General features: G+C 45.9%; 1 protein-coding gene across 1 annotated transcript; it reads left to right on the top strand.

Moving 5' to 3' along the window:
* The first annotated feature begins 9402 nt into the window (after positions 1-9402).
* On the top strand, positions 9403-13234 carry WNT8A (Wnt family member 8A). Its single transcript, XM_087815891.1, has 7 exons — positions 9403-9470; positions 9564-9597; positions 9826-9964; positions 11075-11200; positions 11893-12035; positions 12362-12896; positions 13182-13234. The coding sequence occupies exons 1-7, from the start codon at positions 9403-9405 to the stop codon at positions 13232-13234; spliced, it is 1098 nt and encodes a 365-aa protein (XP_087672017.1).
* Positions 13235-14479: the final 1245 nt, after the last annotated feature.

Genomic DNA, 14479 nt, shown 5'->3' with positions numbered 1-14479 from the left:
CAAATGGAAGGTAAGAGCTGGCCTCTGAGTATGTAGATAACTCCAGAAAGGTGTGATTTTAGAGGCAGGGATGGCTCTGACGGCCTTCTCTACGCCAAATACCTCTTCTTCCTACTGATTCAAGCCAATAATTCCATCATCAGAGTTTCTTTTGAAATGCAAATTCCCCTTGCAAAGGTTAATGAATCAGCCATCAGTCTCTCCAAAAGAATGGCTTCCTCACAAACTGACCACTTCCCTGACTTTCCAATGCATTCTTCCTAGCCTGTGTGTACACAGCTCAGGCTCACATGTTCATGCAGTTGTTGGAGACTCAGCTCTTCAACAGTCTGCATTTCCTCTGCATACTTTCCCTTCTATGACCCCCACAGGCTGGGGACATCTCTCCATCCGTTATAGGGCCACATGAGAGCAATATTGCACAGGATAAAGTATAAACTGCTCTGCTTACTTGTGGCCATCTGTCTGATTTGCTAAAGGATATGCTCTGGAGGACAGGGTCTTGGTCTCTTGGTTGACAGGTATAGTTCCAGCACCTAACCTCGTACCTGGTACACATGGGTGCTTAAATATATAGACAGATGTTGATCAACTAACTGATTCAGCTCCCTCTACACACATTTATCACCTAAAACTTCCTGGCTAGAACCCTCCGCTCACAAACTTTAACAACTCCCTGACTTTGCACCTATACTCAATGGTCAGAATTGTCTATTGCACCTTGGTTCTTGTGCTTTTTCCTCTGGAAACTTCCTTCCTTCATCTCCACTCCCTAATCTGTCCATCCTTCAAGTCCTGTTTCTCCCAGGAGCCTTCCTGAGTATGCCAGGCGACATGACCCCTTTTGCCACACAGATACTATATCATCCCTCAGCTGGCACTCCACCGCTCAGCTTAAATTGCCTGAGGTTCTGCGCTGCTTGGTTCTGCAGCCTGGCTCTCTGTTATCCCCCTACCTCCTTTGCTGGTGTTGCCTCACTGAGGATCTGTCTTTGGCCCTCTGCTCTTTTCTCTCAATTCCTTCTCTCTGGTGCCTCCTACAGTCTCACAGCTTCCACTGTTTCCTCTCCACAGTAGATTCCCAAATCCAGACCTTTAGAATTCTGTTCTTTCTCCCCAGCTCCTGAGCCAAATTTCCAACTACCAATCAAACATTCCCATTGGGCTCTCTGCCGTCATCTTTCTCACTAAATGAAGCTCTGACTTTCCAGGTGATACCATCACCTTTCTCCCCAGTCACACAGAATAGAAATGCTGAGGTTGAGCTGCAGATTGGGGACAAGGGAGAAAGGTACCAAGACCGTCAATTCTTCTTGAGAGAGAACTCTCAACCTCTCCCCCACCCCCCATCCACTGTCCACACAGCAGCCAGAGTGATCTTTTATTTTTTTATTATTATTATTTTTTAAATGCATTTATTTTTAATTTTTTTTCTTTTATTTTTCTTTTATATCTTTATTGATTTCAGAGAGAGGAAAGGAGAGGGAGAGAGAGAGACAGAAACATCAATGATGAGAGAGTCATTGATCAAGCCCACAACCCGGGCATGTGCCCTGACCGGGAATAGAACCCTGATCACCTGGATCCGAGGTCGACGCTCAACCACTGAGCCATGCCCAGCCGGGCCAGAGTGATCTTTTAAAAATGGGAGTCCGCCCTGCCTGCGTGGCTCAGCGGTTGAACATCAACCTAGGATCCAGGAGATCGAGATTGGATTCCTGGTCAGGGCACATGCCCCGTTTTCGGGCTCAATCCCCAGCAGGGGGTGTGCAGGAGGCACCTGATCAATGACTCTCTCATCATTGATGTTTCTCACTCCCTCTCCCTTCCTCTTTCTGAAATCAATAAAGACATATATTTTTTAAAATAAAATAAAATAAATAAAAATGAGTGAGTCCGATTCCCCCCACTCCCCACACATACACTTAGAGCCCTGCAATGACTTGTCACTGGCTCTAGAATGAAGGGCCGGCGTGATCTGGCTCCTGCTGCTTCCCTCAGCTTTCTCAGCTCTCTCCCTCCTGGACTCCATCAAGATCTCAGAGCATTTGCCCTTGGGGTTCCTCTGCTAGGGAGCCTTCTCCTCCTACTCTCTTCATGGTTGACTTGTCTTTAAAAACCTGCTTCACTTTGAACCTAACTCCAAAGTATTTTGAGAAATATCAGAAGGGCTACTTTTTATCTCCCACATACAAGGTTATACTTGAGGTTGTACCTAAAGTGACCCGTGTCCTTCTCTCTACCCTGTCCCTGTTTGTCCTTCAAAGCCCAGCCAATACCTCCTCCTCCCTGAGGCTGAGGCCACCAAAATCACTCCCTGCCATGAATCCCACAGAGCTTAGGGTCAGATTCATATTCAGTACTTATCAGATCCTCTCCTTATTTCAGTGTTGTCAGTTTTAAAAAATGTTTCATGTATATTGTTCCATTTTCGAGATATAAAATTTCTTCTAAGAGCAAGAACCATTCTTTATATCCTGAATTGCAGGAAGCCCACTATATTTGACTTAACATTTGTTCAGCCCTTTAAAGTACTTAAAACACTCTTTTTAAGTTATTGATTTTAGAGAGAGACATTGATCTGTGTTCTACCCATCCATGCATTCATTGGTTGACTCTTGTATGTGCCCTGACCGGGGCTCAAACCCACAACCTTGGCGTATTTCGACGACACTCCAACCAACTGAACTTCCTGGCCAGGGCCTGTCACTTTTCTTATCAAACCTTATAGAATTATTAACTCTTATGAGAATGTCTTATTTTGATTTAATATAAAAATTAAGAGAAAACAAGTTATATTGATATGTAGTGTCACAGAAATATGTCCATGATATAAAAGTTTAAAAACCAAATTGAGGGATAACAGCACAATTTTGTCTTTAAAATCACATATACAGGCAAAAAAAAAAAAAAAATCCACACTAAACTGTTCATAATGGATACTTACAAAGGAGTGGGGTGAGGAAGACTCACATTTTTTACATTACATGTTTCTGTGTTAATTTTTTTTGGTAACAAGCGTGAATCACATATTTTTCTAAAAGATCATTTGTGCACATCAAGTATTTGTTGTTTGGTTTGATAACTCTCTCAATTATGTCTTATGTCCATAAGTTTTTCAAGGACAAAATCATCTTAGAAGTGTTACTCTATGCCCACCACAGTGCCAACTCTGAGCCGGCTACCCATCAGGAAGGCGCTCAGTCAAGGCTGAAACTGCAGCGCTGAATCCCACGCCGTCCACAAAGAGCCGGTGGTAGCACTCACTGCCACCAGGTGGCAGGTCTCTATCAGAAGTGCCCTTCCCGTGAATTGTCTCATTACCCTCACACCCCCTCTAAACTTTTCGTAGTACTTTATTTCACTGTACTATTATTATAAATTGTTTATAGCTTCCTCTCTCACACCAGACTGAGAACTCCTTCAGGATAAAACATAAACTAAGGATAATTTATCCTAGACCCATAAGTGTTGGGTACTGACCTGAACTCAATAGGTAAATATTTTTAGAATGAATAAATGGATGCATATTTCTCTGAAAACTAATAAAATCCCACAATTACCTCTGTGCTTTCTATCCCAACAATCAATCAAGAAACAATGGGGAATTTCTGTGCACTACCAGTGTCCAGAGATGGGAGTTTAGAATGGTGAAAGAATAAAAGATATAATTAAGGGGTTTTCTCCAGCTGAAATCTCTCCTTGGAGGAGCCCCTCCAAACCTTCTTAAGCTAATGGTGAAGAGGTAGCTTCTGCCATAGGGGCACCTCAGTCCGATGGGAGAAAGTGCTATCCTTGGAGAGAGCCTCGAGTAGTTGGGATTGACAAGGCCTGGCCCTAGGGAGCTTCCAGACTGATGAAGGAAACACACCTTCGAACATGAAACAAATCTAGTCATGGCTTGCAGACTTATCTCCCGTAATGTACCCCAGCCCTCCAGCCCACGAGTTCAACAGACCACCAGCTGCTCCCGTTTTCTACACTGGAGGGCCTCCTCTCCTCCCCATACCAGGAAAGCTGGATCTGAAAGGGAAACAAGTATTCCCCTCTTCCTTCTCTGGGCATACTGTTGAGGAACTTTGCAAGTCATTGAGGCTAAATTGAGGGCCAAAGGGAGGGTCAGGAGCTCAAGCAGCTGTGGCATTTGGACTAGGAGTCAAGTATCCCCAGGGGGTAGGAAGAGACAAGCTTCCATGGAGGAGGGGTGGAGACCAGAGATTGAAAATTCCTGAGCTCTGCTCAATGTCACAACTCAGTAGAATATGCATGGAGGCTCATTCTCCCCCTTCCCACCCTCCTTATCTAATTAGCAGAGTAGTGTAAAAAGTCAGAAATCCTATCTCTTTCTCTTCTGGCATTCTCCAGCCATTCTCCACCCTCCCACTCCACACCCACCCCTACCCCCAATTGCTCTGCAGTCTAAGCAGCCCCTATAGGCTCAGAGCCCTGGAAGGAGCCTGGAAAAGAAAAGTGGGGGAACAAGGGATTTGGGGAGTTCAGTAAAAGTGCACGTTTGAAAAGTATTGGCCTGGGATGCGCACCATCATCATCATCAGGGTGACCAACCATCCTGGTTTGCCCAAGACTGTCCTGGTTTAAGCACCTAGAGTCCCACACCACAGGAAACCTCTCAGTCCTAGGGAAACCAGGATGGGCTCTCTTGGCCCAAACTCACTGTGTAACCCTGAGTAAGTCCCCTCTCTGGACTTCAGTTACTTCCTTGAAAAATGGGACCCTCTAGCTGAGACACCCTATGGTTCTGTGAGTGGCCTCTAGATCTCCTGAAGCTGGGCACAGCAAGGCTGACTCTGGCTTACTCGTTATTGATTACAGCCCCCAGTCCTTCCTTAGGACTCCTGGAATCCCAACATTTTGGAACACTGAAGGTGGAAGGGAACATCAGGATTATCTGAGAATACCTCCTTTCTAGCTCCATGAGTACCTTTTGAGAGGTACATGCATTTATTCATTGTATTCTACTTACCTCTGTCTACCCTACATTATAGTAGACACATACCTTACCTCCTACTTGAGTCTAAACTCCTTGAGGGCAGGTAGCAAGAACTATGTCTCAGCAAGGACTAAAGCCTTATACATGATTGTGATAGTGTTGTAATTAACCTAGTTATTAATGACAGGGAAGAAACAAAGGGAAGATAGACACATGCCTGGTAAAGTTGGGGGGCCTAGCGAAGGTGCTTGGCTGTCAGTCACACCTGGGAAGGGGTCATTGGCCAGAATAGGCGTGGCCACAGCAAAGGCACAAAATTTGGGATATTTAATCCCCTAGACACAGGAGTTTACTCTCTTGGTTTCTCTTGGTTGCTCTTGGTGTGTTGCACATGACTCCTGGCTTGCAGGGCTCTCTTGCTCCTGCTCCCCTGGATGCGCCCACATGGCCTATGGCCAAGTGGGCCCCTATACACAACGGACTAATGGACTAGCTAGCCTGATGCTGAATCGGACCTGGCTGCAACATGAAACGGAAACTCTGGACACTGGCTTTGCTTTTAGCTCTACTGAAGGGATATAATTCCACAGAAATTACACTTTCTACCATAGCTCATCCTCCCATGGGGGCCTCTGGAAATGCTTTCTCCAGCATTACCCCAAGAACCCCCACTCCCACTCACAACGGGGAAAGACCACCCACACTTTTCTTCGATATCATTTGGAACAAAAAAAATATTTTGTGTTAAAGTCCACAAAATGTTTTGCATTTTACCTTTTGGTGGCCTACAGGGAAGACCCAGGGCTCCAATGGTGTTCTGGGAGGTGGCTTCTGGCTTAGAGAACCGATTGTTAAATTTTCAGGAATTTTGCAAACTGGTTATTAAATACAGTCATTATTAAAAATTAAATTGTAGTGGCGGGGGCTGGGTGGAGGGAGGCAAAGGGGTAAAATGGGGGACATCTGTAATACCGTCAACAATTTTAAAAAGCTGGAAAAAATTAAATTGTATAAACTTACAATTAAACAAATTATATTAAAAACAAAGATAACAAGTACTCAAAATTCATCACTTTCTAATTATTTTACATTTTACTTTATCTGTACTCGAGGCTAGTTGCATCTATTGTTTCTACTATATGATAGAAATACTACATAGTGATGTGCTATTGTTCATCTCTTCCCAAGTCCATGTTGGTAGTTTAAAATCAGCCACAGTGAGAGTGTACCATGAAAATCAGCAAACACTACCAATCACGGCTTCTGTAACACCAAAGCCGGTGGTTAAACATCTACCACCACACCACTGGTTCAGAGACACTATTTTGTCTGTCTTGTCATAGGCCCCCTCTATCTCTACTGCCATCTTCCGCTCTAGTCTTCATTCCAGATTTCCATTCCAGAAAGAGAGAAACCAAGAGTTGGATCATCACTTAAAAACTAATGAGATAATAGAGCTGGGGTTAAGGAAATGAAGGCACAGGTTGGCTGCAAATGATTTGTAGACTCTAGAGTGAAGTGCCTGTCTCTGGCTCTCCTCTCCTTCCAGGAAGCCCTCTGTCCACAATGAAGAACTTTGACATTCAGCACAGAGGTCTCATGTAGACAGAGCCCTAAAGGACCTGAAGAAGGCATCGGTTGTCCTCCAGGTGTCTATCTTACAGGTCTATCTTGGTGGCCAACTGAAGGATTCACGGATAACTGAGATGATTCCCATGCTGACAGTTAGAAAAGACAATACTTCCCCCTTCCTGGAAATCTTAAAATCAGCATTAAAGCAAGCAAGAGAGCAGAGAAAATCTTTAGAGGTCGTTCAACATTCAACATTTTCCCTACTCTCTCGTTTTTACGGATGAAGAGACTGAGTCCACACAGTAGTTAATAGCTTGCCCAAAGTCACACAAGAGATTAGTGGCCAAAGCCCAGGGCTCCCAACACCTGAAGCACAGGCCTTTCCTTAACATCTTAAATTCCTTTTAAAGAATTCATATGATCTCTAGAGAATCAGAGCAGGAGCGAGCAAGCACAAAGTTTGAGCACAAAAAGCACACTAACTTCCCCTCTGCTTCCTAGGAAATAAAGGAGTATCTTTATAGAACACTAGCTGAATGCTGGGGGGTAAGGGGGGACAAAGAAAAATAAGACCCAGTCGATCAAACACGGGAAGTGAATTTGGAGTCACCCCTAAAACTCTTTCAAGGAGTGTGAGGGGACCCCCTCAGAGCTACTGCTAACCCTGAGCTGACCCCACAGTGAGGGGCATGGAAATCAACCCTGCTGTCTTAAGAAGTGAGAGTTAGACACTAGAATCTCGATTGGGAATAGTAGGAAACTGGGGGAAGGGCACCAAGGCAAACTCAGGGGGCTTTTCCCAAGTGACGCAAGTCTCCCAACCTCTTCACCCCAAGGAGAGAAGCCCACAAGCAAGCAGAGGAAGAGCTTGCTGGGCCGAGGCACAGCTTTAGTCCATTAAGGACATCTGGCATTTTGTGATATTTGTACCCATCCTTCTAAACCAAAAAAAAAAAAAAAGAATACATAAAAACAGGAGTTCAAATTTCTTATTAGAGTCAACATATCTAAAATTACTCCATCAAATAACTATAAAAATTCCTAAACGCTTTTATTTCTGTACTTACCTTCTCAGAAGGATAACAGCTTGCAGACCGACACCAATCCTAACCCATACTTTGAGTGCATTGCCCTAAAAAGGTCTGAGGGCCCTGGTCAAGCAGCTCAGCTGTTTATAGAGTGTCATCCTGATACACCAGGATTGCAGGTTCGATCCCTAGTCAGGGGACATACAAGAATCAATCAGTGAGTCCTGGCCAGGGTGGCTCAGGTGGTTGGAGCACCGTCCCATACACTAAAAGGTGGCAGGTTTGATTCCTGATCAGGGCACATACCCAGGTTGAGGGTTTGACCCCCAGTCAGGGCATGTACAAGAAGCAACTGATGGATGTTGCACATCATTGTTTCCCTCTATCCCTCCCTCTCTCTCTCAAATCAATAAGAAAAAATCATGTTCTCAGGTGAGGGTTTAAAAAATGACTAAAAGAAAGAAAGAATCAATCAATGAATGCACAAATAAGTGGAGCAACGGGTCAATGTTTCTCTGTCTCTAAAATCAATCAATGAATAAAATTTTAAAATTAAATTAAATTAAAAGCCAGCTAATGCAATGTTCTGGAAAAGAACATAATAAGTGTAGAAATGGATCCAAATTTTAAAAATAAAAAGGCCTGGGGACTCCCCGAGACTCCTTTGGTGAGGGGATGTCTGAGCTGCTTTTCTTACCCAGTCAGGTCTGGGAGCTGGGGAGTGGTCTGGGTGTCCACAGTCATGGGGCAAGGAGTCAGGACTGTGACTTCTTATTTGTATTTCTTCTGAATCTCTCTAGTCTGCCTTCCCCAGCCTTAGGAAAGTGCTTCACCAACCAAGGAAAAACTACCCTTCACTGTAATCCCCAGTTCTACCTAATGGTGCCTCCAGTCCTTATTAGAGGGGCCAAAATCTTTCATTCATTCATTCATTCATTCATTCATTCATTCATTCATTCATCCAGACATCTTCTTAAGCACTAAGAATACAAAGTGAATCTAAAAGACAGATTCCTGACTAAGGGGCTGATGTCCATGAAACAAAGTGGTATCAGAAAGAAAGCCATCAGTCTTTTCAAATACAGCCCTGGGTGGTCCAAAGGTTGATTCCCACACATACAAACAGCTAACAGACTGGAGATCTAACCCTCAAATACAAAATGACAGACCTGTTGAGAATGAAAGAAATTCACCAGAGCTTACTTTGGTAGAATGTGCTAGAAGGGACTGTCGCAAAGATGATCTCTGCAGAGTTTCTGCTTCCTGGTCCCACAATTCCATGACTTTACAGTCACTAAGGGAGAAGGTAGGAATAGTGTATCCCCTCATTTGGGTAAAGCACAAAATTATTAACACCTTAGAGAGGAAGGCAGGGCAAGCGGTAGGGTCTTATTGACAGATAAGGGCACTGTAGCTCCAAGGGATAGGTGACCTACCTTCAGGGTTAGGAACCTCGCCTGCTCCAGGCTACAAGATTCTGAGAAATGAGCCCTCAAGCAGGAAGAGACATAAGTGACTTACAGAAGAAAGATACTTCCAGGGTATGGAAAGACTATCAGCAGGGAGGGAAGGGCTGGAGGGGCTAGAGGGGCGGGGTGGGGTGGAGCAGGGCGGGGTGGGGCGGCGCTTTCCTTGAGGCTTTGGGCTGAGTCCCTCCTCCCTGGTCCCCCATTGGGTCAGTGGTTCCAGCAGCTCTGCCAGTGAGGGACAAATGGGAAGAGCTGTTGATTTCCCCCCCTTGGTCATTCAGAATTTCCCCACATATATACTGAGAAAGACCCTGCCCTCTCTTCACTTTTTCTCTGGACTTGTCCCTGGGTTGAATCTGGTCCCCTAGGTGTGGGCAGGGCCATGGGGGACCTGTTCATGCTCAGGGTGGCTATGGGCATATGCTATGCCACCTTCAGTGCCTCTGCCTGGTAAGTCCTCTCCCCCACCCCTCACTCTCTGCCAGGGAAGCTCCCTTCTCTCAGCCCTGTTCACCAATGCCTCAATTTTTCTCCGTTTGGTAGGTCAGTGAACAATTTCCTGATAACAGGTCCCAAGGTAGGACGGCCTCTGGCTTCTGTTTTTACCCATTCAGCTCCCTACGTGAACTCTTGTGGGGAAGGAAAAGAGGGGAGGGGAGAGAGTGCCCAGAAGACCTTCACCCAGAGGAACCCATGACTGCTCCTTAATGGAGAGCTAACCCGTTTGAGTCCTGCCTGCCCCCCACACCCCAGATGACCTGATCTGAGCCAGGGCTGAAGCTCATGGCCCTTTTCTCTTTGCAAGGCCTATCTGACCTACACTACCAGTGTGGCCCTGGGTGCCCAGAGTGGCATTGAAGAGTGTAAGTTCCAATTTGCTTGGGAACGCTGGAACTGCCCTGAAAATGCTCTCCAGCTCTCTACTCACAACAGGCTGAGAGGTGGTAAGTTTGCGCACCTGTACAAGGAGGTATGTGTGCATGGAGGTGGGCTGGCAGTGTGTGTGTGTGCATAGCATATATGTGCACAGTGGAATGAAAAAGTTATCCATGATCTGCTGACCTGCCACTTCCTGGCTGTGTGACCTTGAGCGAGTCACTTACCCTCTCTCAACCCCAATTTTGTTATTTTGTCATAAGGCCAGCTCTGTTCAGCTGATCAGGAGTACTGTAAGGTTTGAATGAGGTGAATACAAAGATATTTCTATACAAATGTATAAATTACTCTATTTTTTTAATGCATGCCTATATTTGTGTGTTTGTACACACTTATTTTACACTGATTTGAATGAAATAAAAATGGGGGGAAAGCGCCTGAGGGAGTTTCCCATCTTCCCAGTTGTCATAAAATCCCAACAGCAGAGAAGCTGAGAGGTCACATTGAGCTGTGCTTCCGGTGGGGGGGTGTATGCGTGTGTGTGTACCTGTGCAGCTGTTTGTAACTGTGCGTAGTAGTTTGCGGCATTTACATAGGAACTATAAAGAGTTGCCTGAGAAGAGTTGGAGAAAGAAGTAAAGAAGATGAAGACAGAAAGAAATATCTCCTGGGGGGTACACAGAAAGAATGGGGAGTGTATGGAAATGAAATGGGACAGTATTTATAGAGTTAATAAGATACAAGCTCAGTAAGTGGTAGCCACGATCATTATGATTATTACATGGCTCTAGTTTCACGTCAGAAAGAAGAAAAGGTCCTTCTGTTTTTCCTAAGACAGCCTCATGGCCCTGAGTCCTCACTGCCCGAGGACCAAAAGCAGTGGCTAATGCTCAGAGGCCTAGGCTGGACTTCAGGAGAGAATAGCCCTGGTCCCAACACCACAGCTGGTGAGGAAAGTGGCCTTGGTCTCAGCACCCTTTTATATCTGGGTTTTACTTTCCCTGTCTGTGGCATGGGGATGCTCATTCCTGCCTGAATGAAGTATAGATGAAGTAGAAGGGCATCCTCTTAAACCCAAAGCAGGCAGGGGACAAGAGAGAGAAACAGCATTGCTTTTCCAAAGCCTCTGATTTGGGTCATCAGAGTCCAAGTTTCCAGTCCCTTTTCTCTCTCCAAAGCCACCAGGGAGACTTCATTCATTCATGCTATCAGCTCTGCGGGAGTCACTCACACAATCACCAAGAACTGTAGCATGGGTGACTTTGAAAACTGCGGCTGTGATGAGTCAAAAAATGGAAAAACAGGTAAGCTGGGCTCTCTCGTGAGAGGTGAGGGGTGCAAGCTAAAGCCTTCCAGGGAAAGTCTGAGGGACACAGCTCCAGCTCCCTCAAAACCTGAGACTCCAACAGCAACTTTGTGGGTGGGATCTCTTGGACCTAGACTCTCCTGAGAGTTGAGCCTGGGTCCATGATTCCAGGAACAGCATGTAGCACAGAGCTCTAAAACTAATCTATGATGAAGAAGCCAAAGAGAGTTTAAAGCTGACCCTTCTATGTCAGGTTTAGAATGGCTCATCCATAATCCAGAGCACTCAATTATTTGTCACCTAAGAAACTCAGATTTGTCACTAATGAGGGAAGAGGTGACTCTAACAAGACTATTGTAGGATAAAAGTGGAGAATTCCAGAATGTATGACCATCGATGAACCTTTGAGGTCATCTAGGCCATCCTCAGTATGCCTAATTTTACTGTGGGTATGGAGACTAATTGCCTAGATCTGGGAAGTACCTGGAGGGTGGACAGTTGGCTTTGGGAACAGAACTTCCTCCCACCTGCCTCAAGTACCTCCATTTTCCTGTCTCACCTTCAGCTACAGCGTCACATGCTTCTAGGCTCTTGGAGGTGGCTTGGCTGTGTCTGCCAAGATGACCAGGACTCTTCTCCTGAAACTTAGTAGGAAACTGTATGCAGAACTTATTCTTTTCTCATGTGTAGGAGGCCATGGCTGGATCTGGGGAGGCTGCAGTGACAATGTGGAATTCGGGGAAAGGATCTCCAAACTCTTTGTGGACAGCCTGGAGAAGGGAAAGGATGCCAGAGCCCTGATGAATCTTCACAACAACAGGGCAGGCAGGCTGGTGGGTATAGGAGTTGGCCAGTCAGCCGTCAGGCTTGGTATTGGCAACAGCTTCATATCTGTACAGCCCTTCACAACTTACCAAGAGCTGTCTCCTATCCATGTTTCACCCTCACACCACCCAGCAGGACTGGGATGGCTACCCCCATTCTCTCACCGATACCAAGGCCCTTAAACTCTTGAACATTTTAACTGATAAGATCTGAAGTAGGACCCAGGAAAAAATATTTTTTATGGGCTCCCCCAAGTAATTCCGAGGCTCTTCTATAATTTGACCTTCTCTGTCCAGAGCAATTCTCTCATCTCTCTCCCTCTCTCTCTCTGAAGGCAGTGAGAGCCACCATGAAAAAGACTTGCAAATGCCACGGCATCTCAGGGAGCTGTAGCATCCAGACATGCTGGCTGCAGCTGGCTGACCTCCGGGAGATAGGAGACTATCTAAAGGCCAAGTATGACCGGGCACTGAAAATTGAGATGGATAAGCGGCAGCTAAGGGCTGGGAACAGCGCCGAGGGCCGCTGGGCACCCAATGAAGCCTTCCTTCCTAGTGCGGAGGCTGAGCTGATGTTTTTAGAGGACTCACCAGATTACTGTATCCGCAATTCCAGCCTGGGCGTCCATGGCACAGAGGGTCGCGAATGTCTGCAGAACAGCCACAACACATCCAGGTGGGAACAACAGAGCTGCAGGCGCCTGTGCACCGAGTGTGGCCTGCGGGTGGAAGAGAGGAGAACTGAGGCCATCAGCAGCTGTAACTGCAAATTCCAGTGGTGCTGTGTCGTCAAGTGTGACCAGTGTAGGCATGTGGTGAACAAGTACTATTGCTCACGCTCCCCGGGCAGTACTTGGTCCCGAGGCAGGGGCAGCACCCGATAACAGTCCACACGAACTTGCTTAAGTGAATGATAATGGAGGGGGACACAGCTTCTTTCTTGGAGAGAGTAGATTGGAAAACAATTGGAAAATCACAGGATTGGTCTATGGTCCTCTTGCTATCTGCTACACATGGGACAATTAAGGCTCAAGATTATACAACATACTCTTGACAGAGCTGAAATTGGAGCCTGGGCCTCCTAATTTGGACAGACCCCATTTCATCTTCCTACAAGTGACTTCCCGGTCTTCGTGTCCGTACTTTTGCAGCTTCTTTGGTTTGGGATCCATGTCCACATAGGCCTTCAAAGTACTTTTCCCTGTTAAGTTTCAGGCCACCTCCAACCTAGCTGTGCTGCTGAGAATCAGAGGGGATGGAAGCAAAAAATGAAAGAGTTCTGTCTGGACTCCTGAAGGAGCAACCGTAGCCTACTGTGGCTAGCTCCAAAAAGACCAGCTAAAAGTTCATGCAGATGAGTGGGGCAGAGACCATATACCTTCCTAGTGGGAGGCTTTTAGGGTGTTGAATTTTTCACCTGAGTATGCACTTTTGAGAAATTCTTCCCACCCAACCCTGGGGAAACCAGGACCCAACATAACCTGAGGACTTTTCCAGTTCAGAAACCATCTCTGGAGCTATGGAGAAGTAATAATGATCCCAGTAAGTGGACAGGTGACTACAGCTTATCCAGACAACCGCCAGCCCCCTAGAGAAAGGCCCCCCCAAAGAGCTGTATAATGACTCTGTTTTGTTATTTTCCCAGATTGGGAACTCAACTTTATTTTGCAATAAATGCTTCTAGAATATATATCCAGCTGAGACCTTTTATTTCTCTCTTTGGAAAACTCAGGATCAGGCCCGGCTGGGCGTGGCTCAGTGGTTGAGCGTCAGCCTCCCAGGCGATCTGGGTTCGATTCCCGGTCAGGGCATATGCCCCGGTTGCGGGCTCCATCCCCAGTCGGGGGTGTGCAGGAGGCTTCTCATCGTTGATGTTTCTCTCTCTCTCCCTTCCTCTCTCTGAAATCAATAAAGATATATTAAAAAAGAAAAGAAAACTCAGGATCAGAAAGGGAATGATGTGTTCCAATTATGCACAAGGCTAAGGAAGAAACTAGAACTATCCAATCACCTTGTTATCAGTGTTTGATAATAATAAATAAATAATAAATAATAAAACTGAGACTGAGGACCTAGCCAAGAGAAAAACAACCCAGACTCCCAGATTTAAAAGGTGTTATTTTAATGCAATCTAAGCAACTTGAGGAACAAGGAAGCCCTTTGAACTTGGACTATATTCAAAGTGTGTTTACTCTCTTAACTTGGGCTTCCTGGGGTGTCTGTACACCAAGGACCTGGGCCCCAGGGCAAGGGACTAGGAAAGTTGTGGATTCTACATTCCTCATTTGCACTTCTACATCTTCCCTTGGCAATCTTTGGGGGAGGAGGGGTTTCCCTAAAAGAGCCACTGGTCTCCTAAATATGAGCATCTCAGCCTTGGGGGAGTCTCTCCTCTCTGCAAAGGCCAAGCGTAAGTTATTGTTTAAAATGCCAACAGGCTGTTGAGCCACCGT

This window comes from Miniopterus natalensis, chromosome 4, assembly GCF_054644295.1.
Source record: "Miniopterus natalensis isolate mMinNat1 chromosome 4, mMinNat1.hap1, whole genome shotgun sequence".
NCBI lineage: Eukaryota > Metazoa > Chordata > Mammalia > Chiroptera > Miniopteridae > Miniopterus > Miniopterus natalensis.
Note: the sequence above shows the minus strand (reverse complement) of the source record. Positions and strands in the feature narration are given on the sequence as shown.